The sequence below is a fragment of the Hibiscus syriacus genome, unplaced genomic scaffold (assembly GCF_006381635.1).
Source record: "Hibiscus syriacus cultivar Baekdansim isolate YM2019G1 unplaced genomic scaffold, ASM638163v2 tig00116989_pilon, whole genome shotgun sequence".
In the NCBI taxonomy this organism is placed as follows: Eukaryota; Viridiplantae; Streptophyta; class Magnoliopsida; order Malvales; family Malvaceae; genus Hibiscus; species Hibiscus syriacus.
The window spans coordinates 9,083,137-9,110,916 of NW_024063508.1; the positions used below are offsets into that span (position 1 = coordinate 9,083,137).

The 27,780-nt window shown below is 36.4% G+C and overlaps 1 protein-coding gene, 1 long non-coding RNA gene and 1 pseudogene across 2 annotated transcripts; 2 read left to right on the forward strand and 1 right to left on the reverse strand.

The window, feature by feature from the left end:
- Nucleotides 1-377: 377 nt before the first annotated feature.
- LOC120193091 (zinc finger BED domain-containing protein DAYSLEEPER-like) lies at nt 378-3,313 on the reverse strand. The gene is made up of 2 exons (XM_039195702.1): nt 3,203-3,313; nt 378-2,730 (listed from the first exon to the last, which is right to left on the reverse strand). Exon 2 carries the CDS (start codon nt 2,714-2,716, stop codon nt 563-565), a length of 2,154 nt encoding a protein of 717 aa, XP_039051633.1. The 5' UTR covers nt 2,717-2,730; nt 3,203-3,313; the 3' UTR covers nt 378-562.
- Nucleotides 1,057-27,624, forward strand: LOC120193092. Its single transcript, XR_005522832.1, has 4 exons — nt 1,057-1,162; nt 14,876-14,889; nt 27,286-27,293; nt 27,614-27,624. It is a non-coding gene; the product is annotated as an uncharacterized LOC120193092 (long non-coding RNA).
- LOC120193244 lies at nt 22,036-22,190 on the forward strand (annotated as a pseudogene).
- Nucleotides 27,625-27,780: the final 156 nt, after the last annotated feature.

Below are 27,780 nucleotides of genomic sequence, written 5' to 3' on the forward strand. Positions count from 1 at the left end.
ATACATAGGCTCTGAATCATTCAGCATTTGAATCATTCAGCGCTTAATCATTCTGATGTAAACAAACAACCTCTTAGAGATGAAATTAGAATGTTTAAAAGTTTTAGGACTAGTTTAGAATGATGATCATAATTTGAGGACGTGTCACGCAAGTAACTCTTAAAAATTCAGCACTGAAACATACTAGCACCGTTGGAAATATCCAAAACAATTATCATTCAGATGTTAAAAGCCAGAATAACACGATTTGCAGGAGAACTGGAAATGGTTTGAAAAGAGCTCTGCCAATTACTAGAAAACCATTAAAAGAGTTGCATATACATCAAGAGATCTGTTATTAAAGGAAATAAATGCATCAAAAAGTTGGAGCCTAAGAAACAAAGAAAAAATTATGTGAAGAATGATGTCAATTCCATTAGCAGCTAATAAAAAGCCTACAAAACATCTAAATGCATGTGTGGGGGGGGGGGAATTATACTGACATGGGAAGCACAACTAAGAGTCCTAACTATCATATCCTGCAGAAGATTGAAAACAAAATCTGCAATCTTGAATTCCATCTTCACAATTGCATCCAACTCTCTGATACTCCATACTGAAGCCAATCCTTTGCGCACATGAGAGCTTCGAGTGTCACCGGTCGTAATGAACTGTTGTAATTGTTCATCTTTTTTCTCTCCGTGTCAAAAATGGAATCAGGATTAACGGTAGAAAATGGGATTGACATAATGTCGGAAGCCATCCTCCAGAGAATAGGATACTTTGTCTTGTTTAGTTTCCACCAGCTCAAAATATTGAAATCTTGTTCCCGCAGCAAAAGAGACTCTTCGAGATATTGATCCAATTCCGATTTTGTTTGCTGGCTACCACTGATCTCAGAGATATAGACATCAAAATCTGAAAGTCCATCTCCAACAGAAATAAGAGGATCTTGAGAAGGTACTTCTCGGGATGCTACTTCCGGCTGGGGCGTTTCATGACAAGCTACTTGTTCAGATGGTCCCTCTTTAAGATATCCCTCTTCGAGTAGTCCGTGAAGGTATCCTTCTTCAGGGTGTTCAATTTTGGGGATGATGCTCCCATTCTCTTCAGGGATACTGCTTTCGTTCTGTTCTTCCACAAACATTTTAGCTGGATGAACTTCTTGTGCGGTATATTCAAGGTAGAGCTCATGAATCCCATCATCAACGATCTTAATCCAAATTCCAGCATCGTCACCATATATCCTAGAGAAGCTAAACTCAACAAGCTTCATTTTGAACCTTGGATCCATTACCACACCAATTGCCAAAGCTAAGAAGCAGTCACTCCAGTAACTATCAAACTTCTCCTTCAAAGGCTTGGTCAAGCTGCTGATAGAAGGGTCATTGCTCATTGAGGCATGCGTCAACTCTAATTGAACTTTTGACACTTCATGATAGAATGCACTGGCAGTCGGGCATGTTTGGGTGGTTAAAATACTGACAGCATCAAAGAAAAGCTTCAGGTATGTGCAGAGAATTTCTATTTGCTTCCAATCATCCATTGATGGGGCTATGCTATAATCGGGAATGGAGGTCTCCAAGCAAAGAAATACCTGCTTTAGTTCGCAGGCAACCAACAACATGTCATATGTCGTGTTCCATTTTGTTTGGTCGTCGATGAATATGTCTTTCGAGCTGGAGTATTTAAGTTGTTCCTTTAAATGGAAAAATGTCTCCTCGTGTGTATCTGAAGTTTTCACAAACTTGACACAATCCCGGATTTTGTTCACGGTTTCCCCTACAGCCCATAGTGCCTCTTGTGCAAGAAGACTTATAACTCGAGCAAAGCAGTTTCCAATCAATAACTGACCATGAAGCACATAAGGATTCCTGACAGAAAACAGAGCTCTTAGGCTTTCGTTTATGCTCTCGTTCGAGAAGGACTGATCAAGTGTAAGGGTAAATAGCCTGTCCTCCAAATGCCAATCAGATAGACAAGAAATGACAGCTTGCTGTAAGGCACCGTCTGAATCAGGAGAGGGTACCGTGACTACATTAAGCAGGCAACGATGCAAATTCCATTCACTATCGATGAATTGTCCTCTTAGAAAAACATAGCCCACAGTTTGATTTGAAATCCACAAATCTAATGCAAGGCTGACCCGGCCTGGGATTTCATTGATGAAATTGAGAAGGATCTGCTTCTCTTTCAAGTACAGAGCGACACAATCTCCTTGAATAGTGTTGAAACTTACCATATTGAACTGGGGTTGGAGAGTCTGAACAAAATCAATAAAACCAGAGTGTTCTACAATGTGGAGGGGATACTCATGCATTATGATCATCTTAGCTATCTCATGGTTGCAGTTCTCTTGGTTAAAAGGGATGTTTTCTGTTCTATATGTTACTCGTTGTCTTTTTCGAGTTCCATCAATGGCATTACCAGTTTTAGGGTCCGACATCTGTTGATTTCTCTGACGACTCACGGGGCAGATACCCAACTCAATGTGTCTTTTGAGGTGGCTAGTTCCAGCTACCTTTGAACCAGTAATGTAAGCAAATGACCTCTTGCACTGATTACAGAAGGCCCTGATAGATCCATCTCCGACAATCTCCTCGGTAAAATAATCCCACACAATAGACTTCTTCCTCTTCCGTTTATTCGGCTGCACTTCAGAACCAAGTGACTCACCGTTCTCGATATGAGTAATAGGTGTATTAGGCATGGTAACCGGAACAATTGCAGTCTCCATCTCAATTTACTGTCCTGCAATAATAGAAGACATCTGATTACAGATTCTCATTCAGATTATGAAGACAACAACTAGTAGTCGCCAGATAAGATTGATACAAAATTTCAGTCATATTTGCAAAATAACAATCCTGAAACTCGAATGATCGATAATTGAAACCCCAAACTTCAATGAAAACACATTACAAAATAAACAGGAAGAAACATTTAGTCTCTCAAATAAGAAAAAAAGACCTAGAAAAGGCGAACAACTTGTCGAAATATGCACAATAGCTAGGGAAGAAGAAAAGAAACAATACTATAAGTAGGAAGAAAAAGGTTTCTGAGCAAAACCCATTAACGATAAGAACTTCCCAAGTAAAACCCATAACCACGAAATCAAAAAGAAGGCTTCGAAACACAAAACTACACTGAAATAAACTCAAAGATTAGATATCTCGTTTCGAGGAAAACCCAAGTTATAGATTTATATGCTTATTTATTTTACCTGAATAATTTGAATTTCGGGTAACAGAGGGAAGCGCCAAGGAAGGTTAATTGGGCTGGAACAGAGGCGAAAAGAAGTTCAGAGCTTTGTTTTGTTCAGTGAGAAAAAGAGAGAGAGAGAGAGAGAGATCAAAACCCTAAATTGGAATTGGACCTATGAATTAAATACACATCAGCCTTTATACACGGAGAAAAAGTCTTAATTGGATTTGGACCATCTCAAAGCTCCAATTTTTTTTTTTCCCCTCTTCGGGGGCGGATCTACCGTAACCTTCGTGGGCTCTACTCTCTTTATCCTGATTAACAGTAGGAAGTAAAGAATTGTTTTCAGGTAATCAATTTTGATTTATAATTTAATGCAAATATTGGCTAATGCAAAGCATACTTAAGGTGGTCTTGTGTTGAGTCTGAAATTCAAATTTTTTATATTAATTGTTTATTTTATTATTAGTGTTCACCTTAAAAATTTATTTTGTCCACTTTTACAAAAAATTTCAATAATTAATAAGTATGTGTTTACACTTAAAAATATTTTTTTGATCCGCCTTTGATTGCAAACCTTAGTTTCAATTCATGGGTTTCAAACCTAAATCTAAACATTTTTTAACATAACAAGTTTAACCTATAGAGGATAGGTTGAACAAGGTTTGTTGATCAAAGGAGAAGCATGAGAGTTTAAATCCTCCTTTTTTTAATAAGATATTTTAACAATATTACATATATTAGATGGTTTTAATAATTAAATACTCTTTTAATTTTAATTCTTAACTGTTATTACGTATGTAATCATATTAATGATCCATACAAGTATAAATTTTAAAATTAACATATGTCTGGGTTAGTACTCAATTGAATCAAGTTGAGTAGAAAAAATTTGAGTTAGTCAAGTTTAAGAGTATTATTTTATTATTTAAATTTTATTTTATTTTTTAATATATTCAAGTCAAATCAATTATATTTATTTGAGTTTCTGTTTAAAATTAAATATAATTATATATAGTATTATTGTAGTGATTGGTTCAAACTTAAAAGACTCTCTAATCATGTAACCCCCTCAGACTATTACAGGTGACCCGAGCCGATCTGAGGTGTCATATTAGGGATACCGGAATGACCCACACTAAAAATATGGGAAAGATACAATTTTATCCAACAAAAATTAAAAAAAAAATGTAAAACTGTTTCAACATAACTATATAAAATTAAGAAATCGTTCTATACAATATCAAAACAAGTTTTAAACATTGATATAAAAATAAATTGTGACCTATATGTCCCCTAATTACATTTGTACCGTACTCCACATGTGACATTGAAGGAACTCTCATTATTGATGTCGATAACTACATAGGATCAATTCTTTTTAATCTGAAATAACAAGTAATATATGAGCTTTGAGAAAGCCCAATAATACAAAATTATTGCATAAAAGCTAAAGGTCAAGCAGATATATGGTAAACCATCCAATTTTCTTAGTAATTAAGGCATATATGATTTCTAATATTGGGTTGGGGTTCATTAATTATTTCTTCAAGAAATAATGAGGAAACTTACAATTCAAAGGTAACATCCAAAGAGACAAATTTAGGAGATTGAATTGGAGATTCTAGTGTGTTTCAACAAAACTAAAGTTAAGTGTAGAAATAGTTTAAAAATAGTAGTAGTTTATTTCAACAACATAGATTATAAAATTTTAGTAATACCCTCCAACTAAACACCGATATGTAGTTTTTCAGAACCACATCCATTAGGACTTACCTTAGGCCCATTGGTCATAGGTGCCAACCTGATAGGATACCTCATGTCCATACAGAACTACCAGCTTGATTGGAGTTGAATATGCAAAGACTCCATAATAGATTCTGGATAGTACCCCAATATAAATCAGATTAAACAATAAACAACAATATAAGAAATTGTGAGTAAAATATTGTAAAAGTGATTGTGTTGTTTATTTAAATCATATAACTACCCTCCACCCTTACACCGAATTGCAGTCCCCCAAAACTACATACGTAAGGATTTACCTTATACCCATTGGATATAGGAGCCAACTTGAGGGAATACCTTAGGTCCATAAGGAATTACTTGCATGATCGGAGCTGAACTTACAAAGACTCCATGATAGATCCTAGAGGGTACCCCCAAAAAAATTCAATTTTCATACGGTCATCAGTAATATCAGGAATCATGAATCAAATATATTTTTTGTATTAATAAATAGAAACTAGAGATCATACTTTTAAATTAGAGGAACAATCACAATTTCAAATCAGAGAAAATAACCAAATACACATAGAACACACTAAAGAGTCTAATTTATTCTTCAGAAGTACTTGATAATTACCATGAAGGAAAAACAAAATTTTAGAAAGTATTAAATTGCTTTCAGAAATGAGATCCTTATTGAAAAGGGTATGATATCTAACAAACCTAATCAGACATTCAAAAATAGGTACCCTAGGATCATTTAAGATTCAAATATATTTGAAGGTGTTCAGGAACCTTTACATCAGAATTATTTAAGAATTCAAATGTTTCTAGAGTGATTCCATCCATAGAACTTATAAGGGCATTTTAGTCATATTATTCTTAGGGAATTTGGTAATTCAATATAATAAGGACTTACCTTATACCCATTGGATATAGGAGCCAACTTGAGGGAATACCTTAGGTCTATAAGGAATTACTTGCATGATCAGAATCATCACTAAACACAATCTGAGGGGACAAATGGATATTTAGGCGATATTTATCTTATTCTTGTATTGTACAAAACTCAAAGAGGACTGACTTATTTGGGTCGTGTATCGGAATCCTTAGTGATGTTATAACGTTTAAGCTTTATCAGTATTTCAGAACCTATCCAAAGAAATTCACTTAATCTGAGTTAAGAGAGTATTTAAGCCATTCTAAAACATGAGGGTATTTGGTTATTTGGAGCATGAGGGTATTCATGTCATTTTCTTCATATTAATCATATGCATCATGTCCGATCAATTGTTCTTTGGGTGTTTGTTTAGAAATAAAAAATTCTAAGACTTTCACTATCTCAGAGGCTATAAACTGATTTCTGAAATCTTACCAAACATGTTAGGAATTTAATATGTGGATCAGTAGCCTCATCGGGTAAAGTTTGAATTCTCAAGTTAATTTCAATATCAGGGGCAAATCCTTGTCATTTTTACACTAAAAGTCTATTTTCGTAATTCCATATCCAAATATTTCTAACATTGGTTATTGTCTTTCCATGTCTGATTAACTCGGTAACTGTTTGTCACTTTGGTCTAGTCTGTGTGCTATATTGGCTCTGCGTTACTTGTCGAGACATTTGTCACCTAGTACCAAGTCCTTTGATGGCAACAACCTACTAGGTGGAGAGAGATAAGACATCCAGGGGTACACATCCGACTAGATTGAAGCCCTAAGTGGATTATGCTGCAACCCCACCCCTCACAAAAAAAGCCTACCCAAAAAGCAACAAGCCAACCTTTCCCTCCACTCAAACTCTAAGAGCATCCACCTCATATTAAAAAAAACACTTTTCCACCCTTCCCCAAACAAAAAATAAAGAGCCAACCTTTCCATCTAAACTAAAAAAAGCTCCCCTAAATTTCATAATAACATCCCTCAAATATTTGGATCCAAAGATCTTGTCGTTGTTTGTTGCCTTATTAATGGGAAATTGGCAGGTATACTAGCCTCTGTTAGTTTTCGTTCCAAGCGGTTGTTGTGTGCTTTCGTTTATTGTTTTCTTCGCTCCTCGACCAAGTCATTGGTCGTGTGGGTTGTGGACTAGTGGGCGTGGATGCTACTACTCTTACGTAATGGGCATCTAAGTGGTGATATGGTTGTGTGTGTTGGCAGACTCCTTGCTACTTACATCGAATTGTCGTGCTGCACTCCCCTTCAATATCTCCCCTTGCGATATTGGAACCAAAGGAATGCTATCTGATTGATCTTGTTAGTACTCATATACTTGTTTCAAAGATTAAGGGTTTGTTTGTTTCACTGTAATTGGTTTTTTGAAAAATGAATTATGGAAAATGAATTACAATTCTTAGAAAATAGTTTCTGGAAAGTATTTCTGGTGTTTGGATGATATTTTTTAATTCATTTTCCAATGTTTGGTAATCTTTACTGAAAATATTTTTTTGGAATTTGTTTGATATGAACACATATTGTAATTTTTTTATCTTTTTATTTTTAATTGAATTAATTTTATTGTTAAAAAAATTTTTTATCACTTTTTTGTATATATTACAACATTTTATAAGTATATCAAATTAAAATTTAATGTCTCTATATGCTCAGTGGTTTCTCAAAGGTTATTAGTATATGCTCGGAGGCGAAAATCTGGAGAGTTTTTCAAGGAATTCGATTGGCCTGGGAGATTGATTTCAAACGTGTTTTGGTTGAGGTTGATAGTAAGGATATAAACTCACTGTTTACACAGGGTGGAAGAATGGAATTGCATTTACATTTACAGTATCATATTGTTGATTTACTGAATAGAGAATGTCATTTGAAGTTCGCTCATGTCCTTCGTGAAGGTAATCAGGTTGCAGATGGCATGGCTAAACTAGCGTGGAGCCTCCCTGTTGGTAGTCAAACCTATTGGAATCCGCCGGCAGCTATTCATGCTACGTAGCAGACTGAAGTAGGAGATGCTTAAACAAGTTGTTGTAGGTTTGTAGCATGCGGTATATTCATTTTTTAATATTAAAAAAAATTAGATAATATAAATAATTTATGTCAATTGTATTATAAATATATTATTTTAGATTTAAAAGTCTCGATGATTCTTATTCAATGATATTTGTAACACCCAAATCCTATTTAAAATGAAACTCGGTGGGTTTGGGCATTACACGGACCACTGAAGTGGCTAACCTAAATTTTTCTTAAAGCAATTCATTTTGCAAATCATAATTCATCGCCTTGAAGCAATATAATAAAAGTCGTTAAGTTTACAAATCAGGGGAGCTCCCAAATAAATTCTCAAAATACATTAATTCAAGAGTTATGACTCAAATACAAAAAGGCTCTATGAAAATACATGCCCACTAAGGTAATCAAGACATACTCTACAGCTACTGATATCTGGAATCCAACTGACTGGCGATAAGCTCCCGTGTTCGGTACCAACTAACCTATTAACGGAAACAATTCCGAACGCTGAGCTACGAGCTCAGTTCCACATAAACAACTTCACTATACTACATGCATCCATTAGCTACGAATGCTTAGCAAGTTATGTCATGTTGCAACGGAATGCATTAAGCATAGATCATAGCATAAAGATATGTAATAAGGCATCATAAAACCATAATATGGGTTTTCCATTAAATCACGGAAGTGCCTTAGCACTAATACTAAAGTGCAACAACAACAACAATAAAAACTTATTCCCATATACAATGAGGTAAGGGGGAGGTAAAGTAGTAGGCTGCCCCCGACACCAGGTAGAGAGCAGCTTCCGTGGAAGACCTCCGGCAATCAAAAAATTAAAAATAAAGATAAAATACAATGCATGTATAAATAAATAAATAAGTACATAGTTGAACAGACTTCATAAGCAGTCTTCAAATGCGCATCTGTAATGGGAAGTAATCCCTGCAAATAAATAAATACTAAAGTGCCTTAGCACTAATACTAAAGTGCCTCAACACTAATGCTAAAGTGCCTCAACATTGTTACTAAAGTGCATTCGCACTGATACAAAAGTTCCATAGCACTGGAAAGAGAATCTGAATATCTCTACTTACATATTCAAATAGGACATGCATATGCTCAAGTAATCCAAGTGTCCTCGTTGTTTCTTAAGTGTCAAACAAAGGCTAGTTTTATGCCAAATAATCAGTGTTGTTGTTCATAAGGGTTTCGAATAATATTCTCATTTGTAGTCTTATTTAAGAAGCCTCGATGCCCTTATAGTCCCCCTTTTAAGCTTATGAAGTTGGCAAATTTTTCTGCCCAAAACAGGATCTCAATGTGATACTAGCCTGTCAGTATCGATACTGGGCTTAGGGTATCGATATTTCCCCAAGTATTTATACCAAATTTAGCTTCGATGTTTTGATTTAATTCACAGTATCAATACCCTGATGGAGAGTATCGACACCTCCTTCACGAATTGCTTAATTTTTACTCTGTTCAAAAGGGGAATATCGATACTGTTCTTTGAGTACCGATACCCCTGCTCGAACATACCCTGTTTAGGCACGAAAATAACTTCTTAAAGTCCCTTATAAGCCCCCTTAAGTTTACTAAATGTTTATTAAGTCTTATGGGGTTTATTAACATCATAAAGAGTTATTTTAACACAACAAAAACAACATATAAGCATGTTACCATTAAAACCCATTTTGCAACCATGAACACTACAAGCAAACAAAAAAAAGTTTCATGACCTACATATGGTATAGGGAAGTTATTTATGTGTTACCTTAGCTCTAGTTGATGGAATAGTCCATAAAAGGTCACCCTAGCACAAGTTTCTCCTTATTCTTGCTCTTGGAGCTCTCATCTACTTCTCCCACCAACCAAGAAAAGAAAAGGAATTAATATCACATTTTAAAGCTCCAAGTGATTAGAAACATGTCTCTAAACACTTAGAAATAGTTTAGAAACACTCTTAGGCCCTAAAACAAAACACCTTTAAAACCCATACTTTGGTCACCATGGCCAAACCTCAAGGTTTTGAGCTGGAATTGAAGCCCTTAGGATAAACATTGCCTTTCTTACCTCTAATTTCTCAAAGCTCTGTAAGACACTAAAGCTTCCAGCTTTGAAGCTCACAAGAGGAAGAAAAATAAAAATGGTGAGGAAAATGAGAGAAAAGTTTCAGTTTTCCTTCCAAGTTTACATCAACAAACATAAATGAAATTCAACCTTATTTTCAAATAATGGTCTAATTACCCTTTAGTCCTTCGTCTTTCAAGCCTAAATAAAAAATTCCATTTTTATCAACTTGTGGGATTTCCTACAAGCCTAATAATCTTATTCTTAACCCAACCATTTAAGTTGAAATTATTTAAACACTTTAAGCCCAATGACGATACCCAAAACTTCTAACTCGATTTCGGGTTGTTACAACTCTCCCCTCCTAAAATGAATTTCGTCCTCGAAATTTACCTGTTCTGAAAAAATGCGGGTACTGAAGTTGTATGTCGTCTTCAGTTTCCTAAGTTACTTCCCCCACTCCGTGATTTCTCCACAAGACCTTAAGTAGCAGTATTATCTTACTTCTTAGCTCCTTGACACTTGGGCCAAGATCTTTAACGGTTCCTCAACATAGGACATATATGGGCTCACTTCAATCCGCTCTAAAAGAATCACATGTGATGGGTCTGATCAGTAACTCCGAAGCATGGACATGTGGAACACATTATGAACGCACTCCATCTCGGGTGGTAAGGCTAGTATATAGGCTACAAAACCAACCCTATCAAGAATCTCATAAAGTCCAATGAAATGCGGGGTTAATTTTTCTTTCTGGCCAAATAAAAGGACATTTGTCCAAGGTGACACTTTAAGAAACACCTTGTTGCCCATACTAAACTTAATGTCCTTCCATTTTACATCCGCATAAGAACTTTGTCTATCAAAAGCTTTATTTAGTCAACTCTGGATCAATCGTACTTTATCCTCTACCTCTCAAATAACTCTGGACCAACCAACTTCTTTTCACTAAGTTCGGTCCAACACAAAGGAGTTCTATATTTTTACCCATACAACGCCTTGTAGGGTGTTATCTCAATGCTAGTTTGGTAACTGTTGTTGTATGTGAACTCGACCAATGGAAGGTGATCCTCCTAGCTACCTGTAAAATCAATGACACAATATCACAACATATCTTCCAGAATCTGGATCACCTTCTCAGACTGTTTATTAGTCTGAGAGTGAAAGGCAATGCTGAAATGTAACTTAGTAACCAAAGCCTCATGTAATGCCTTCCAAAATCTTGAAGTGAATCATGGGTCTCCATAAAAAATGATTGACGTGGTTACCCCATGAAGTCTCACAATCTCCTTGATGTAGATATGCACTAACCTTTCCAAAGAGAAGTCCATTCGCACTGTTATAAAGTGGACAGATTTGGTCAATTTGTCATTATTACCCAAACAACATCATGGTTTTGATGAATTCTCTATAATCTAGTAACGAAATCCATAGTTACCATATCATATTTCCATTGAGTTATTTGAATCAGCTGAAGTAAATCGGAGGGAGCCTGATGTTTTGCCTTCATTCACTGATAAACCAAACACTTGGACACGAACTCAAATACCTTTCTCTTTATACCCGTCCACCAATATAGTTATTACAGTTCTTGGTACATTTTATCACTTCCAAGGTGCACAGAAAGTGGACTACAATGGGCTTCACCAAGTATCCTTACCCTTAAATCCATATTAGCTGGTACACAAAGTTAATTTCAGAAATACAACACGTCCCCATCCTTTAACTTTGGCAGCTCACCTCGACGGACTTGTTCTGCCCTAGTCATCAAACGCTCATTTGACGATTCTAATTCTTTTATTTCCTTAAATAATTCTGGCTCAAACCGAAGTTCTTCTATTAAGCTTCCAACTGAAGTCAGACTCATCTTTGCTAACAGTGCTTGAAGGTCAGACATCGACTTGCGACTCAAAGCATCAACCACCACATTAGCCTTCCTTGGATGGTATTTTATGATGCAATCATAATCCTTCAGTAGATCAACCCACCGACACTGTATTAGATTCATCTCCTTCTGAGTAAACAGATATTTGAGGCTCTTGTGGTAGGTGAAAATGTAGCACTTCTCCCCGAAGAGGTAATGCCTCTAAATTTTCAAAGTAAATACTACTACGACCAACTCTAGATCGTGGGTAGGATAGTTATGTTCATGCGATTTAAGCTGTTGTAAAGCGTACGCCAATAACTTTCCCTCTTGCATAAGGACTCACCCTAAACCATTCAACGAGACATCTCTAAACACGACATATTCCTTTCCGGGGCATAGGTTGCGTGAAAACTAGTGCTTAAGTTAGAATCTCTTTCAACCCATCGAAACTCTGCTGATGTTTTTCATTCCAAATGAAAGGCTTATATTTTTAAAGGAGTTGGAAAAAAGGAGAAAAATCATAGAGAATACTTTTATGAAGCGACGGTAATATCTGACAAGTCCAAGGAAACTGCGCACCTCGGATAAGTTCTTTGACGACTCTCATCATAACACAGCTTGAATATTTTGGGGATCTACTCGAATACCCTCGATAGTTACCACATGGCCCAAAAAGGATACCTCGGATAACCAAAACTCACATTTGCTGAACTTTGCAAACAACTAACGCTCCTTGAGTATTTGAAGTACAATTTAAAGGTGTTTGTCATGCTCCTCCTCTGATAGAGAGTAAACTAAGATGTCATCGATGAACACCAAGACAAACTGGTCCAAATAAAAGTGGAACACCCGATTCATCAAATCCATAAAAACAGTGGGTGAATTGGTAAGTCCAAATGGCATCACTAAAAATTCATAGTGACCATATCTAGTCCTAAGCGTCATCTTCTCTATGTCCTCATCCTTAACTTTTAGCTGGTAGTAACCCAACCTCAGATATATTTTGGAAAACACTCTGGCTCCTCTAAGTTGATTGAATAAATCATCTATCCTCGGGAGCGGATACCAGTTCCTAATCGTGAACTTATTCGGCTGACTATAGTCGATGTATAGCCTCATCGACCCATCATTCTTTTTTACAAATAACATTGGTGCTCCCCATGGAAGTATACTCGAGCGAATGAACCCTCGGTCCAATAGTTCTTGAATCTGTACCTTAAGATTCTATAACTTGGTTCGTTCCATACGGTACGGAGTAATAGACAACGCAACTGATCCGAGTAAAACCTCGATGTTGAACTCCAATTAATGATTTGGCGATAATCTGGGCAACTCCTCCATAAATACCTCGGGAACGTTTCTCATAGTATGAATGTCTTTGAGCATCGGGCTAGGAATTTGAGTGTCTATCACATGGGCTAGAAATGCCTCACAACCCTGACGGGTTAATATCTGAGCAGCTAAGGCTGATATGATCCTAAAGGTACCTCGAAACTCACCGCTAGTCATCACTAATTTTGTACCATCCTTGCGTTTAAACTTAAGTTGCCTAGCTTTGCACTTTAACCTCACATCATGCTCAGTCAACCAATCTATTCCAAAGACCACATTGAACTATCAGAAGGGTATCGCCATAAATCAACGGGAAAGACTTGACCTTGAATTTTTACTGGACACCTACAGTGGACCTTGTCCAGAAGCACATACAGTCTCAAGGGGCTCGAAACTTTCATTTTAACCTCAATATCATCAAAAAAAATACCCCACTCTTGGACAAGATCATGATACAAATACGGATGAGTAGAACCAAGGTCAATCAATGATGTAACTAGAGTTCCACAAATAGTAAAGTTACCCGAGATGACGTCTGTTAGCTCGTAGTCTTCCTAAGCCCTCATAGCGTACTACCTCAAAGGGACCCTAGCCTCAGGACCAACTACTAATCGAGTAGTGCCCCTGCTCTGCTGCCATACTACCAAGCTACTACCTTTGTTAACTGATCCTAGGCTTCTTTGAACTACTGGGTTAATCTTTGAGGAGCTGATGGTGTTGCGCTACCTCCATTGAAGCAGTCTCGAATGTCACTTACCGTAATGCTTGAATTGTGGGGGCTATGATCCTCTACCAAAACCTCTGGTGCTCGCCACTAAAGCTAATGTCAATGGTCTCCTATGCTACCCCGATCATTGGTAGAGTCCAAAACTTTGTCCAGTCCTCTTAGACTACGATGGTGAGGACCTCCCTTCTCCTCGAGAGTCCTTGGCCCTCTTGGCTGAAGACTGAGATGGCCTTGAAGAATCTAGTACTCTTCAGCTCTAGTCTCCCAAACCACTCATCAGACTGGCCTTCCTCAAAAGAACCCTCTCAATTATCTTAGCCTGGTGGGTCAGCTCTGTGAAAACTCGTAGGGAATCAACAGCCAACTGCGTGAGGATATCTATATGCATTCTCTCAATGAGTCTCCTATAGCGGTGGTCCTTGGTCATCACTAACTCAGGCGCGTAACGACTCAAACGAAAGAAGTCACGCTCATACTCCATCACCGATTGATCTACTTAGACAAGATGGGTGAACTGGTCTTTCAGGTCATCAATACGAGCCACCCCAATGTACTTCTGCCTGAACTCCTCTAATAAGTACTCCCATGTCAACCTCGCGAGATATAAGGCTAGCTTGAGTATCTCCCACCATTCGACGACATCACCTTTTTGTAGGGCAGTGATACACTCGAGCTTACCTTTCGGGGGTAAAGTGTAATTGTCTCAATATGTGAAGTGTCTCACAGAGTCATTGGTTGATGATTATCGGGTCACTATTTCCAATGCCATAGAAGTCTATGGTCTTATAGCTTCGAAGTCGCTCTACGGGTGACTCTTGAGATACTACAGGTGGTGGCGCGAGTGGGGTATGTGCGACAAGTGCTCTCGGAATATCTCACATAATATTCCTAAGGATATTTGTGAGGTCCTTGAACAAGGTGGCCTCATTGATCCCTACCCCTCTAGGATTCCCATCTTCTTAGAATCCGGAACGTACTCATAACCAGTATCTCCAGTGAGTGAGGTACGACTTTCATTGTGATCCTTTTGACTATGAACTAGGTCATCGGCCATATACTACAAAGTTCAAAAAAGGAGTTATTATTGCCATTCTAGATAAACAAGTACAATAACACTCTAGGGGTATGTATATCACCGACTCTTGTTGACTCTAACTCGCGGGTCCTAGGAACGACTAAACTTGATGCTCTAATACCTTTAAATATAACACCCAAATCCGATTTAAAACAAAACTCAATGGGTTTGGGCATTACACGGGACCATCAAAGTGACTAACCCAAATACAAAAAGTGGTTAAGTTTACAAAACAATGGAGCTCCCAAAGAAATTCTCAAAATACAGTAATCTAAGAGTTATGACTCAAATACAAAAAGGGTTTATGAAAATACATACACACTAAGGTAATAAAAACATACTCTGTAACTGCTGATATCTGGAATCCAACATACTGATGACAAGCTCTTGGGTTCGACACTTACTAACCTACGAAAAAAAATAATTCCAAACATTGAGTTACGAGCTTAGTTCAATATAAACGACTTCACTATACTACATGCATCCATTAACTATGAACACTTAGAAAGTTAAGTCATGTTGCAATGGAATACATTAAGCATAGATCATAGCATAAGGATATGTAATAAAGCATCATAAGAATCATAATATGGGTTTGCCATTAAATCATGGAAGTGCCTTAGCACTAATACTAAAATGCCTTAGTACTGTTCGAAAAGTGCATTCATAGTTATACAAAAGTGCCATAGCACTGGAAAGAGAATATGTATATCTCTACTTATATATTCGAATAGGACATGCATACGCTCAAGTAACCCAAGTGTCATCATTATTTCTCGAGTGTCAAACAAAGGCTATTTTATGCCACATGATAAGTGTTGTTGTTCATAAGGGTTTCGAATAATATTATCATTTGTAGTATTATTTAAGAAGCCTCAAAACCCTTATAGTCCCCCTTTTAAGCTTAGGAAGTTAACAAAATTTTCTGCCCAAAACAAGATGTCAATACTGATACTGAGCCTTTCAGTATCTATACTCGCCTTAGGGTATCGATATTTCCACGAGTATTGATACAAAATTTAGCTTCGATGTTTCGATTTAATTCCCGTATCGATACCCTAATGTAGAGTATCGATACTCTCTCATTGGTATCGATACTCCCATGAGTATCAGTACCAAAATTGCATTATGAAATCCTCAAATTGTCCCAGTATCAATACTATCCCTTGAGTATCGGTAGTAGACCTTGAGTATCGATACCCATTGAAGGAGTATCGATACCTCTTTCACGAATTACTTTATTTTTACCTTGTTCAAAAGGGTAGTATCGGTATTTTTTTAGTATCGATACCCTTGCTCGATCATGCCCTGTTTAGGCACAAAAGTGACTTCCTAAAGTATTTCATAAGCCCCTTAAGGCTAACAAATGTTTATTAAGTCTTATGGGGTCTATTAACATCATAAAGAGTCATTTTAACACAACAACAAAATTATATAAGAACGTTGCCATTAAAACCCATTTTGCAACCATGAACACTACAAGCAAACAAAACATAGTTTCATGACCTATATATGGTAGAGAGAAGTTATTTATGTGTTATCTTAGCTCTAGCTGATAAAAGAGTCCACAAAAGGTCACCCTAGCACAAGTTTCTATTTGTTCTTACTCTTGGAGCTTTCTCACACATCTCGCACTGTCCAAGCAAAACAAAGGAATTAATATCACGTTTTGAAGCTATAAGGGATTAGAAACATATCTCTAAACACTTAGAAAAAATTTAGAACCACTCTTAGTCCCTAAAACAAAACACCTCTAAAACCCATACTTTGGTCACCATAGCCAAACCTCAATGTTTTGAGCTAGAATTGAAGCCCTAAGGATGAACATTACCTTTCATACCTCTAATTTCTCAAACTAGCTCTACAAGACACTAAAGCATCCACCTTTGAAGCTCGCAAGAGGAAAAAGAAGAAAAATAAAGAGAAAATGAGAGAAAAGTTTCAGCTTTCTCTTTCCCGTTTACATCAACAAACATAAATGGAATTCAACCTTATTTTCAAATAATGGTCTAATTACCTCTTTAGTCCTTTATCTTTTAAGCCTAAATAAAAATGCCATTTTTATCAACTTGTGGGCTTTCCTACAAGCCTAATCATCTTATTCTTGATCCAACCATTTAAGTTGAACTTATTTAAACACTCTAAGCCCAATGATAATACCCGAAACTACTCACCTGATTTTCGTGGTGTTACAATATTTTTAACATTATCTTCATATTTTAACTAGAAATGGGTACATATCAGGTTTTGGTCAATCTGACTCTGACCCCAAAATAAGAAGTCTTCATCCGACTTCGATCGTATTATTTTTTATTATTCACCCACCCCGAATCTACCCCAAGATTTAATATTAAAACCCGATTCTAAATGGACCCAACCTGATATATAGTGTAAACACCGATGAAAAGCTTGCATGCCTATAGTTTGAAGATAGTAACGTTTGTAAGATCCAGAAATAGAAGAAACTAAAAAATACATATTGAATAAAAGAAAAATAAAGTGGAAAAGATATAGAACATATTGTTAAAGAAAAATGAATGTTTTTTTATGATTATAAGTTTGTAACATGAAACCCTTAACTTTGGGGGCTTTTCCTATGAACAAATTATATGTTGGATGAAGTGTTCAACTCCAACTTATTGATAGAAAAATCTTAAACACAACCACAATAAATCTGAAATTTCTTGAACATATCTTCTTATTCTCTCAAAGTTTTATATTTTTCTAAAATAGAAAAGAATGAAACAGATAGTGAAAAAAGTTCTAATGTAATTCTAACAATCTGAGATTTTATTTTGAAGACCAGATTTTGATCTCAAGAACAATTGGAAAAATCAAGAAAGGAAAATATTAGTAACAAAAGAAAAAGTTTTATCTTGAGAAAGATTGAAATTAAGAACAAAAGGAAAAGAGAAGGAAAAAATAGGGAGAGGAGAAAAGAATGAAAAGGCTGAAGAAAAGAAAATATTGAAACAAAATAAGGAAATGAGAAAAGGAAAAAAACCCTAAATTATATATATATATATATATATATATATATATATATATATATATATATATATATATATATATGACATTTTTGTAAATATATTAACAATATATATTATTTATATCATGCCAGGTCGGGTTAGGAGTTTTTGACCTTAAATTTGAATTTGACCCAAACTTGATTATATCTCTTTCAAAACCCAACTCGAATTTTAAAAGAAAAAATTCGACTCTATTTGACTAGGTCAGGTTGGAACCCACCTGGTATGAGTTATTTGTCCATCCCTAATTTTAACTTCTAATTAATTTTTTATACTTGAGGTTCAAATGATATAATCTTAAAAAATATGTTTGATTAATACCTACATCGAAAAGGAAGAAATGTTGGTATTAATTATAACTGTATAACATTAAACAATGTTATTTCTATTGTATAAAATACTACACTACATTAATACAATAATAATATTAATCTGCATAATTAGTACTACTCCACTTTTAAACAATAATATTATCCAAGTACATAATTAATAGTAAAATATAATAAGAAAATAACATTATTCAATTACATAATCAGTACTACAACACATTTAACTAACAATATCATCACTTCTCCATAAAGATGTGGTGACTTATCTTCAATAATTTTTTTCAATGATTTAACAATCTCACCAAGTTTCTTACAATCTAATCATCCTCTACACTTTCTTGAATAATTTCCCTTTTAAGCTTTGATGTATCAGATGAAGAAAATTTACTTCTTTCCTCATCAACATCTTTAGTATCGAAGTTTAACAGACATTGAAATTTCATTTGTATCATCTAAGTCTATATCAACAAATGTTTTGGCAAAACTTCCTTTCACCATATCTTTATCAAAATAATCTAGACTGGAAACAGTATGCTATTGAGGTTAGTAGCTAGTTTCAATGGAACAATTGTGAACTAATGCTTTTAAGAAATTCAGTTACATTTATTTATTTGGCAGCATAGTTTTTAAAATTCAAGAAATTCTTATCCACCTAGTCTTCAAAATGTGAATGGTTGGGTTAAAAGGATAGAGTTCTATTTTGATATCAAATATGCTTAACTATAATAGTATGAACAAAGATACTAGAACTAGGTTTGATTATTAACATGCCCTTTTATATCTTGTTAACTACTCATAAAATAAATGTGATACTTGTTATTGAGATTAAAAGATATGATTTTCTCTGTTTCAATATCAATTTATTTTTATGTAAATTAAACTAAATATTATTTTGATTGATTAAATAAATTTGTTTAAGTGCAATGTCTGTGAAAATTTTAAGCACTATAAAGGTTGCAAATTTAAACTTTTGAGCACTGCAGCGATTGTTTTCAACATCAGTTAACCTATAAATATATCATGTCAATTGCAATCTCATTTTCTAAGCAAGTGAACAAAAATATTAAAATTACAGTAGCTCAAAGTAATTAAATTAAAAGGAGTTTCCAAACATCTCACCCACCTAAGGTGTTTTATTCATTGTTGTCATAACAATTGCTATAAATTTATTCAAGTGAAAGACACCAACAAGATAAAAAAACTACTTTTTTACATAGAATTTTTATGAATGAAGTTTTTTGCCCAAATTAAAGAAATATTCTCTAAAAATCTAAAGAATAACATAAAATTTTCAATATTTGAATATGGGTTAAAAATTTAGACAAAACATAAATTTTTTATAAGCACAAAAAAACAACAACATAAAGAGATAAAGAAAAAAAAATCATAAAACCTAAGTTGAAAAGATCAAGAACTCATTTCTCAAAGATCAACAAAAAGTGCGCATGAAGCTTACCTTTGATAAAGAAGTTGGAGGGACAGTGAGGGTAAAGAAAAATTGATGAAAGCAAAAGAGTTGGTGAAGGGAAGAAAATCTACAAAAAGCGAAGATTGTTGATAAGTGGGTTATGGTGATGAGCTATGTAAATCTAGGGCAAAAGATTTAGGTAAACAAAGAAAGTTTGGGAAAATGATTTACCCAAAATTTATTGGTAAGTTATTTTCTCGTGTTGAATCCTTTCTTTTCCTTTGACCTTAATTGCATTTCCATTGACCGTAATTTAATTTCACAACCAAACACCTGAAAAGAGGGAAAGTATTTTCAGGAAAGTCAATTACATGAAATAAACGGAGCCTGAGCCATACATGTGTAAGTATAAACTAATTCAGACTGTGAAACTGCGAATGACTCATTAAATCAGTTATAGTTTGTTTGATGGTATTTGCTACTCATATAACCGTAGTAATTCTAGAGCTAATATGTGAAACAAACCCCGAATTTTGAAAGGGATGCATTTATTAGATAAAAGGCGAACTCTGATGATTCATGATAACTCGATGGATTGCACGACCCTTGTGCCAACGATGCATCATTTAAATTTCTATTAGCCTACTATGATAGTGATGGGTGACAGAGAATTAGAGTTCGATTCTGGAGAGGAAGCTTAAGAAACAACTACCACATCCAAGAAAGGAAACAGGCGCGCAAATTATCCAATCCTGACACGGGGAGGTAGTGACAATAAATAAAAATAGTGGGGTCTATGAGTATGGTAATTAGAATGAGTAAAATATAAATCCCTTAATGAGGATACATTGGAGAGCAAGTCTGGTCAACAACAATGGTAGTTTCAGCTCCAATAGCATATATTTAAATTATTATAGTTTAAAACCTCGTATTTCATCCTAGTGGTGGGTCAAATGGTCTGCCTCACGGTGAACATCGGTCTGCTCGTCCCTACTTCAGTGATGCACTCCTAGCCTTAATTGGTCAGCTCATTCTTGTGACGTTGTTACTTTGAAGATATTAGAGTGCTCAAAGCATGTCTATGCTTGTATACATTAGCATGAGATAACATCACAAGATTTCAATCCTATTGTGTTAGCCTTCGGGATCAGAGTAATAATTAACACAAACAGTTAAAGGAAATCGTATTTCATAGTAAGAAGATAAATTATTGGATTTATGAAAGATAAAAAATTGCAAAAGCACTTTCCAAAGATGTTTTCATTAATCAAGAACAAAAATTGAGGGCTCGAAGATGACCAGATACCGTCATAGTCTTAATCATAAACAATGTTGACCAGGGATCGAAAGATATTACTTTTAGGACTTCATCGGCACATTATAAGAAATCAAAGTCTTTGGGTTCCAGGGGGAGTATGGTCACAAGGTTAAAACTTAAAGGGAATGGACAGAAGGGCACCACTAGGAGTAGAGCCTACAGATTAATTTGACTCAACACGGGGAAACTTACAAGGTCCATACATAGTAAGGATTGACAGATTGAGAGCGCTTTTTTTTTATTCTATAGATGGTCGTGCATGGTTCTTCTTAGTTAGTGGAGTGATTTGTCTGGTTAATTCTGTTAACAAATGATACCTCAGCCTGTAAACTAGCTACACTGAGGTGATCCTTCGTGACTGGCTTCTTAGAAGGACTATGACTGTTTAGGCCAAGTAAGTATGAGGTAATAATAGGTCTGTAATGCCTTTTAAAATTTCATAGTGACAGGGAGAGATCATTGCAATTATTGGTCTTTAACGAGGAATTCCTACTAAACGTAACTCATCAGCTCGTGTTGACTACGTCCTTACCCTTTGTACACACCACCTGTCGCTCTTACTGATTTAATGATCTGATGAAGTGCTAAGGTCATGGTGACGTGGGCAGTTCATTACTTGCGACATCATGATAAGTCCATTAAACCTTATCATTTAAAAGAAGGATAAGTCGTACCAAGGTATCCGTAGATGAAACTATGGAATGATCATTGTCAAAACCTACCTAGTAGAATGATCCACAAACATGTTTTCGAACAATATCTGGAGGGCTTGGGTGTATCTTTTCCCCTCGACCCTTCCAAGTCCCGAAGTACTAGGATTGTTTGCTCTCACATGCCCTTAGGTTGTTGGGCAGCACAACCTGGTTTATCCAAGGCGAAATAAACAATCCCCGACATGAATTGCACTAAGAAATTGGAATGAAAAGACGTTCATCTATTATCCTTGCCCCATTCATGGTATATGTACAGTATAGATATGACTACTTTGTCATGAAAACATAAAATAAATCTTGACAACGGATATCTTGGCTCTCGCATTGATGAAGAACATAGCGAAATATGATACTTGGTGGTATTGTTGAATCCCATGAACCATTGATTCCTTGAACGTAAGTTACACCCTAAGCTATTAAGTCGAGGGCACGAATTTCAGGGTGTCACCTATCGTTTCCCTTATCTAAACTTGACCTATAGGGTATCGATTGAGGTATGGGCGTATATTGGCATCCCGTGTAGAAACTGCTCACGATTGGTCTAAAATTTAGTACACGATGACCACATTGTCGTGACAATCAATGGTAATGCTTTGAGTAACCTCGTTCTGAGTCATGCATTCTCGTCAATATGGACTCTCAGACCTTCATGATATCGCACGTACATTGCTCACATCGCGACCTCAGGTCAAGCGATATTACTCATTGAATTTAATCATATCAATAAGTAGAGGAAAATAAATTTACCAGGATTCCCTTAGTAACATCAGCCGAACCAGGAAGAGTCCATCTTGAGAATCGATTACCCTCGGTGTCTGAATTGTAGTCTAGAGAAGCGTCCTCAACGATGGACCATGAGTTAGGAGTTTTAGGTTTATTCAAATGGGCTTTAGAATATCTTTCCCTTAGTATTATGAAACATTAGACCCAAGTGGATTTCATTTGGGCTTGGGATGAGCCCAACTAGCTTACAAAGGGGATGATTTTAATCAAACATCAAATAGGGAAGGACTAGGTGGGTAATTAACCCATTTTCAAACCAAAGGTTGAATCCCATTTATTTGGGATGATATAATGTTTGCACCGAGCTCCTCTTTCTCATCCCTTTGTTGTCTTCTTCCTCTCCTTTTCCTAATATCTTTCCCCTCCAAGGTTAATACAAAGCTTTGAATTCCAAGTATCCTCATAAGCAACCATGGTAAAAACTATAATCCCCTCCTTTCTAGCTTTGATTCAAGCCCCTAAATATAAGTTTTGGTTAAGTTATCAAAAAGTGGGTTTTAGAGGGGTTTATGAAATCTAGGAATTCCAGTCCCTTTTTTTTGGGAAGTTTTATGTTGTAAGAATCATTCCTAGTGTTCCCTTAAGTTTCAAATTAGTTAACAACTCATTTTCCTGGCTTTGATTAGTGCATGAACAAGGGGAGAGCTCAAAGGCAAGAGGCAAGGAAAAGTTAATCCTTGGGTGATTCAAGAACGTTTTTAGTTATCAAGCTTCATAGTAACACGATTCTAACTTGTCCATACTGCATGTAGATCATGATATGAGAATTTTCGTAGGTTATGTTTATGTAAGCACGCTAGAGTGATTTTATGGCAATATATGTTTTTGTTGTTTTTAAGCATTAAAGTTAGTACCTTTAGACCTCTGAGACACTAAATAAGATTTAAAAAAATGTTTGTTAGTCTTAAGGGAGTAAACGAATGAGTTTTGGGTATGATTTCGTGCTCAAAATAGAAAACCTAGGTTTATTGGTATCGATACTGAAAGAACTATACCGATACTGTTCTTCGTAATAAGCAAAAATCAAGTAATTTATAAGGGTAGTATCGATACCCCTTCATGGTGTATCAACACTCAATGTCTGATATTGATATTATGATGGCCAATATTGATACTGAGGTATTTTTTAAAACCATCGAAGTTGATTATGGTATCGATACTCATGGGAGCATCGATACCTAGGGTTGGGTATTAATACTCCCTACAGGAATATCGATACCCAAGTATTTATCAAAACATCGAAGAAAATTTTGGTATCGATACTCAGGTGAGTATTAATACCCCAAGGAGTGAGTATCGATACTAATACTGTTGGCCCAGTATCGATACCCATATTGATTTTTAGCAATTTTGGTTAAATGGTTTTGGGTGTTCGGGCTTAGGTGTTTTGAGTGTATATAAGCTACAAGTATCCAATACAAGTGAAAATAATTAAGATAACTAATTTCTCACCTAAAAAAGAAGCAAGTTAGAATGAAGTAAGATTTGCCTTGTATGACACTTGGGAAACAGTTTGGACACCCGAGTTGCTCTAGTATTATGACGATCACCCTTCGTTTGTAAATATCCAGATATTTTTTGTTGATACGCATATGATGTACGTAAATTTTGGGTTGTACCGGTATGGATTTTGATGCACATAAATTTTAGAATCGTGCCCTATGTTTGACTAGGTCCGAGATGTGAGCTTGTGTTGCTCATAAATTCTGAACCTCACCCCGACCTCTTGAGGATCTGAGATAGACTAAGGGCTATAAGTTTCGATGCATGTAAATTTTAGTTCTTACCCCAAGCTATCACATTCTAGATAGGCTAGTGTGTTGTCCGAGATGCACATAAATTCCTCCGACCACACCACTTGGCCTATCTCATATTTGATATGTAATTATGCATGTTATGACCTTGCACACCAACATGTTCATATAATGAAGGCATGTAGTATTGGATAGTTATTCTCGTGGCACTGAGCTTGTGAGCTCAGCGTATGGAATGCATTTTTATGCACAGATTAGTAGAGGGGATCGTTGAGGAGCCTATCACATCCATTCATTATAGACCAAAAGATTTTTAGTGTATGTCTTGAGTCTATTTTAGAGGGAATGTATTCTATATGGCCCTTGTGTGTTTGAGTCATAAATATATTTTGATTTAAAACTCTATGATTGTATTGTATGTATTTTTAAGGAATCTTATATTTGTAAAAGAAATTTTTGGGTTGACCATTTTGGTAGTCTCGTGGGGCATCATAATCCATGGATCTTTAGGTCGATCTGGATTAGGGTTTTACATTTAGTGGTATAAGAGCGTTCATGTTTAGTCATTCCTAAGACCCTTGGGTTAGAGTCAGTAAGTTTCTATGTGAGTACATGCGCCTAGAGTGTTAAGAATACATAAGATTTTGGAATGGCGATAGAGACTTCTATTTCCCTTTTAATTTCAGGATTCGATTATGGCTGATGATGATGTTCCGAGTCATGAGGGCCAAGAGGAGAGTCGTACCTCCTTGGCTTGATATTTTGGTAATGAGTAAGCCCTTGATTCTGACCATGATGGATGTGGGAGTTGACGATGAGACTTTCTTTTGCGATGTGACTTCGACCTTTAGGCAGATAGTACGCGTTATTCAGAATCCATCTGCAATGCCACTTACCCCACCTATACCCCAACCCAGTTTATTGTGGTACCTCAAGAGTCTCAGGTCGAGAAGCTATGCTATTATAGTACAACTGATATTTTATAGTTCTAGAGATGATCACTTTGTTTCTAAATATTAGTGGCTTCGGGAGACGCTTCGTACCCATCATTAGTTGTACCTCACTCCCAAAGGCAAGTTGGAGTACATCACTACCCTTCTGAAGGGTAACGTGATTGACTGATGGGAGATAATAGAGTTGGAAAAAACCTAGAGATGCTCACTTGGAATCATTTCCTGATAGTGTTCAGAGAGAAGTACATCAATGAGGCCCATATCGATGATTTACGCAACCAGTTTTTGCAACTGACCCATGGTGATATGACCATAATTGAGTATAAACAAAGAATTCCTCAAATTTAGTAAGTATGCACATGAGCTCCTTTCGACAGAGGCTCACCATTGTAAGAGGTTCATAGAAGGCTCTATTTGGACATTCTGGCTCATCTGGAAGGTGATCCTCCTCGTGTCTTCGTAGAGCTGACTTATCAGGTAAAATCCATGGAGATGACTCTGAACAAGAAAGATCAGATGGTCAGTGATTCAGTGGGTCACAGTAGGAGGGCTCCGAAGTCATATAGACAGTCTCAGTTATCATCAAAGAGGGTATTGGGCCCTAGAGTTTAGGGAGACCACCATCAGGATTGTTTAAGGGAGAAACCCATAGCTCAGATCGAGAGCTAGGTCTGGTTACCATAGGAGACCTTTATCGTTAGCTTCTAGATCTAGTGGTGACAGGTCAAAAATGACACTGAATAATTCGATGCGCCCAACTTGTGGCATGAGGCACCATGAGGAGTGCTACCGAGCGATTGGAGGTTGTTTTAGTTATGGGTCCTTGGACCATTTTGTTAGAGATTATCCTAGAGCTTAGAGTTCAACCCCTGCATCTTCCAAAGATCTACTCATTATGTTCAGTGAGTCTGAGGGTCCTCGAAGGGTGGTAGGGCTAATTTAGGGCTATATATCAGGAGTACCACCAGGTCAGAGTCCATCCAGATGCCCCGAGTAACATCATGCCAGTATACTATGAGCACCCATAAGGGTCAGAGTGTCTAGTAACCTAAGATTAGACGTTTTAGTTAACAATGTTCACCATCGTTGCCACGTAGAGCTCCAAGGTGAAGTATTCTTAGCTGATTTGATAGAGCTCCTGTTTCGCGAGTTCGATGTGATATTAGGTATGGATTGGCTTACTGAGCATGATGCAAGTTTGAGGTGCAAGAAAAAACAAATTAAACTTCACAAGGACGATGGGACCAAAGTAGTGATGACCAATTGGAGTTCGAGTTGTACTACTAAGGTTGTTTCGATAATAAGGGCGTAGAGGTTGTTGAATCAGGGATGTAAAGTCTTCTTGGTTTATGTTTGGGATACGCGTGTTTTTGTTTTGACACTTGAGGATATTCATATTGTCTGAGAGTTCTCCGAAGTGTTCTTGGAGGAGTTTTTAGGGTTATCACCGAAAAGTAAGATTGAGTTCAGTATAGAGATTATGTCAAGATCAGCTCTGGTGTCCATTTCACCCTACCACATGGCACCGACAGAGTTGAAGGAACTAAAGAACCAAATTTAAGAATTTTTGGATAAGTGTTTTATTCGACTGAGCGTTTCACCTTAGGGAGCTTCGGTTCACTTTGTCAAGAAAAAGGATTTGTCGATGAGATTGTGCATCGATTACTTGTAACTAAACAAGTTAACTATCAAGAATCGCTACCCTGTCCCTCGGATTGATGATATGTTCGACCAACTTAAGGGTGCATGTATATTCTACAATATATATTTGAGGTCAGGGTATTATCATTTGAATTTTAAGGATGCCGATATACCTAAGATAGCTTTCAGAACAAGGTACGACCATTAGGAGTTCCACGTGATGATGTTCGGACTCACCAATGCCCTAGTGACATTCATGGATTTAATGAAACAAGTCTTTCATCCTTATTTGAATAAGTTTTTGGTGATTTTAATCGACTATATTGTTATGTACTCCCGATCCGAGGAAGGCATGATCAACACATACGTATCATTTTGCTGACACTCTAGGAACGTCAGTTATATGCCAAGTTTGGGGAGTGTGAGTTCTCGCTCTTTTGGGTCATGTTGTAGTAGTCAATGGCATCTGGGTAGACCCCCAAAATATCAAAGCAGTGTTAGAGTGACCGCCTAAGAGTGTCATCAAAGTACATAGTTTCTTTAGCCTTGCCAGGTACTACCGTCGATTTGTCAAAGGTTTCTCCATGTTTGCAACTCAGTTATCCAAGCTACTTCATAAAGGAGTTCCTTTTGTATGGAATGAGAAGCGCAAAGAGATTTTTGACCGATTGAAGGAAATTCTCATGCAAGCCCCTGTCTTGACCCAACAGGAATAAGGTAAAGACTTCACCGTGTTTAGTGATGCATCCCTAAATGGTTTAAGGTGCATTTTGATGCAAGATGGGAAATTTGTGGCCTATGTGTCCCATCAACTCAAGCCTCATGAAAGAAACTATCCCACCCATGATTTGGAACTTGCCGTAAAGGTATTTTTCTTGAAGATTTGAAGGCACTACTTGTTCGAGG

What these genes read in the sequence shown, in the direction of transcription:
- LOC120193091 (XM_039195702.1), bottom strand. Translation starts at nt 2,716, where the DNA reads ATGGAGACTGCAATTGTTCCGGTTACCATGCCTAATACACCTATTACT.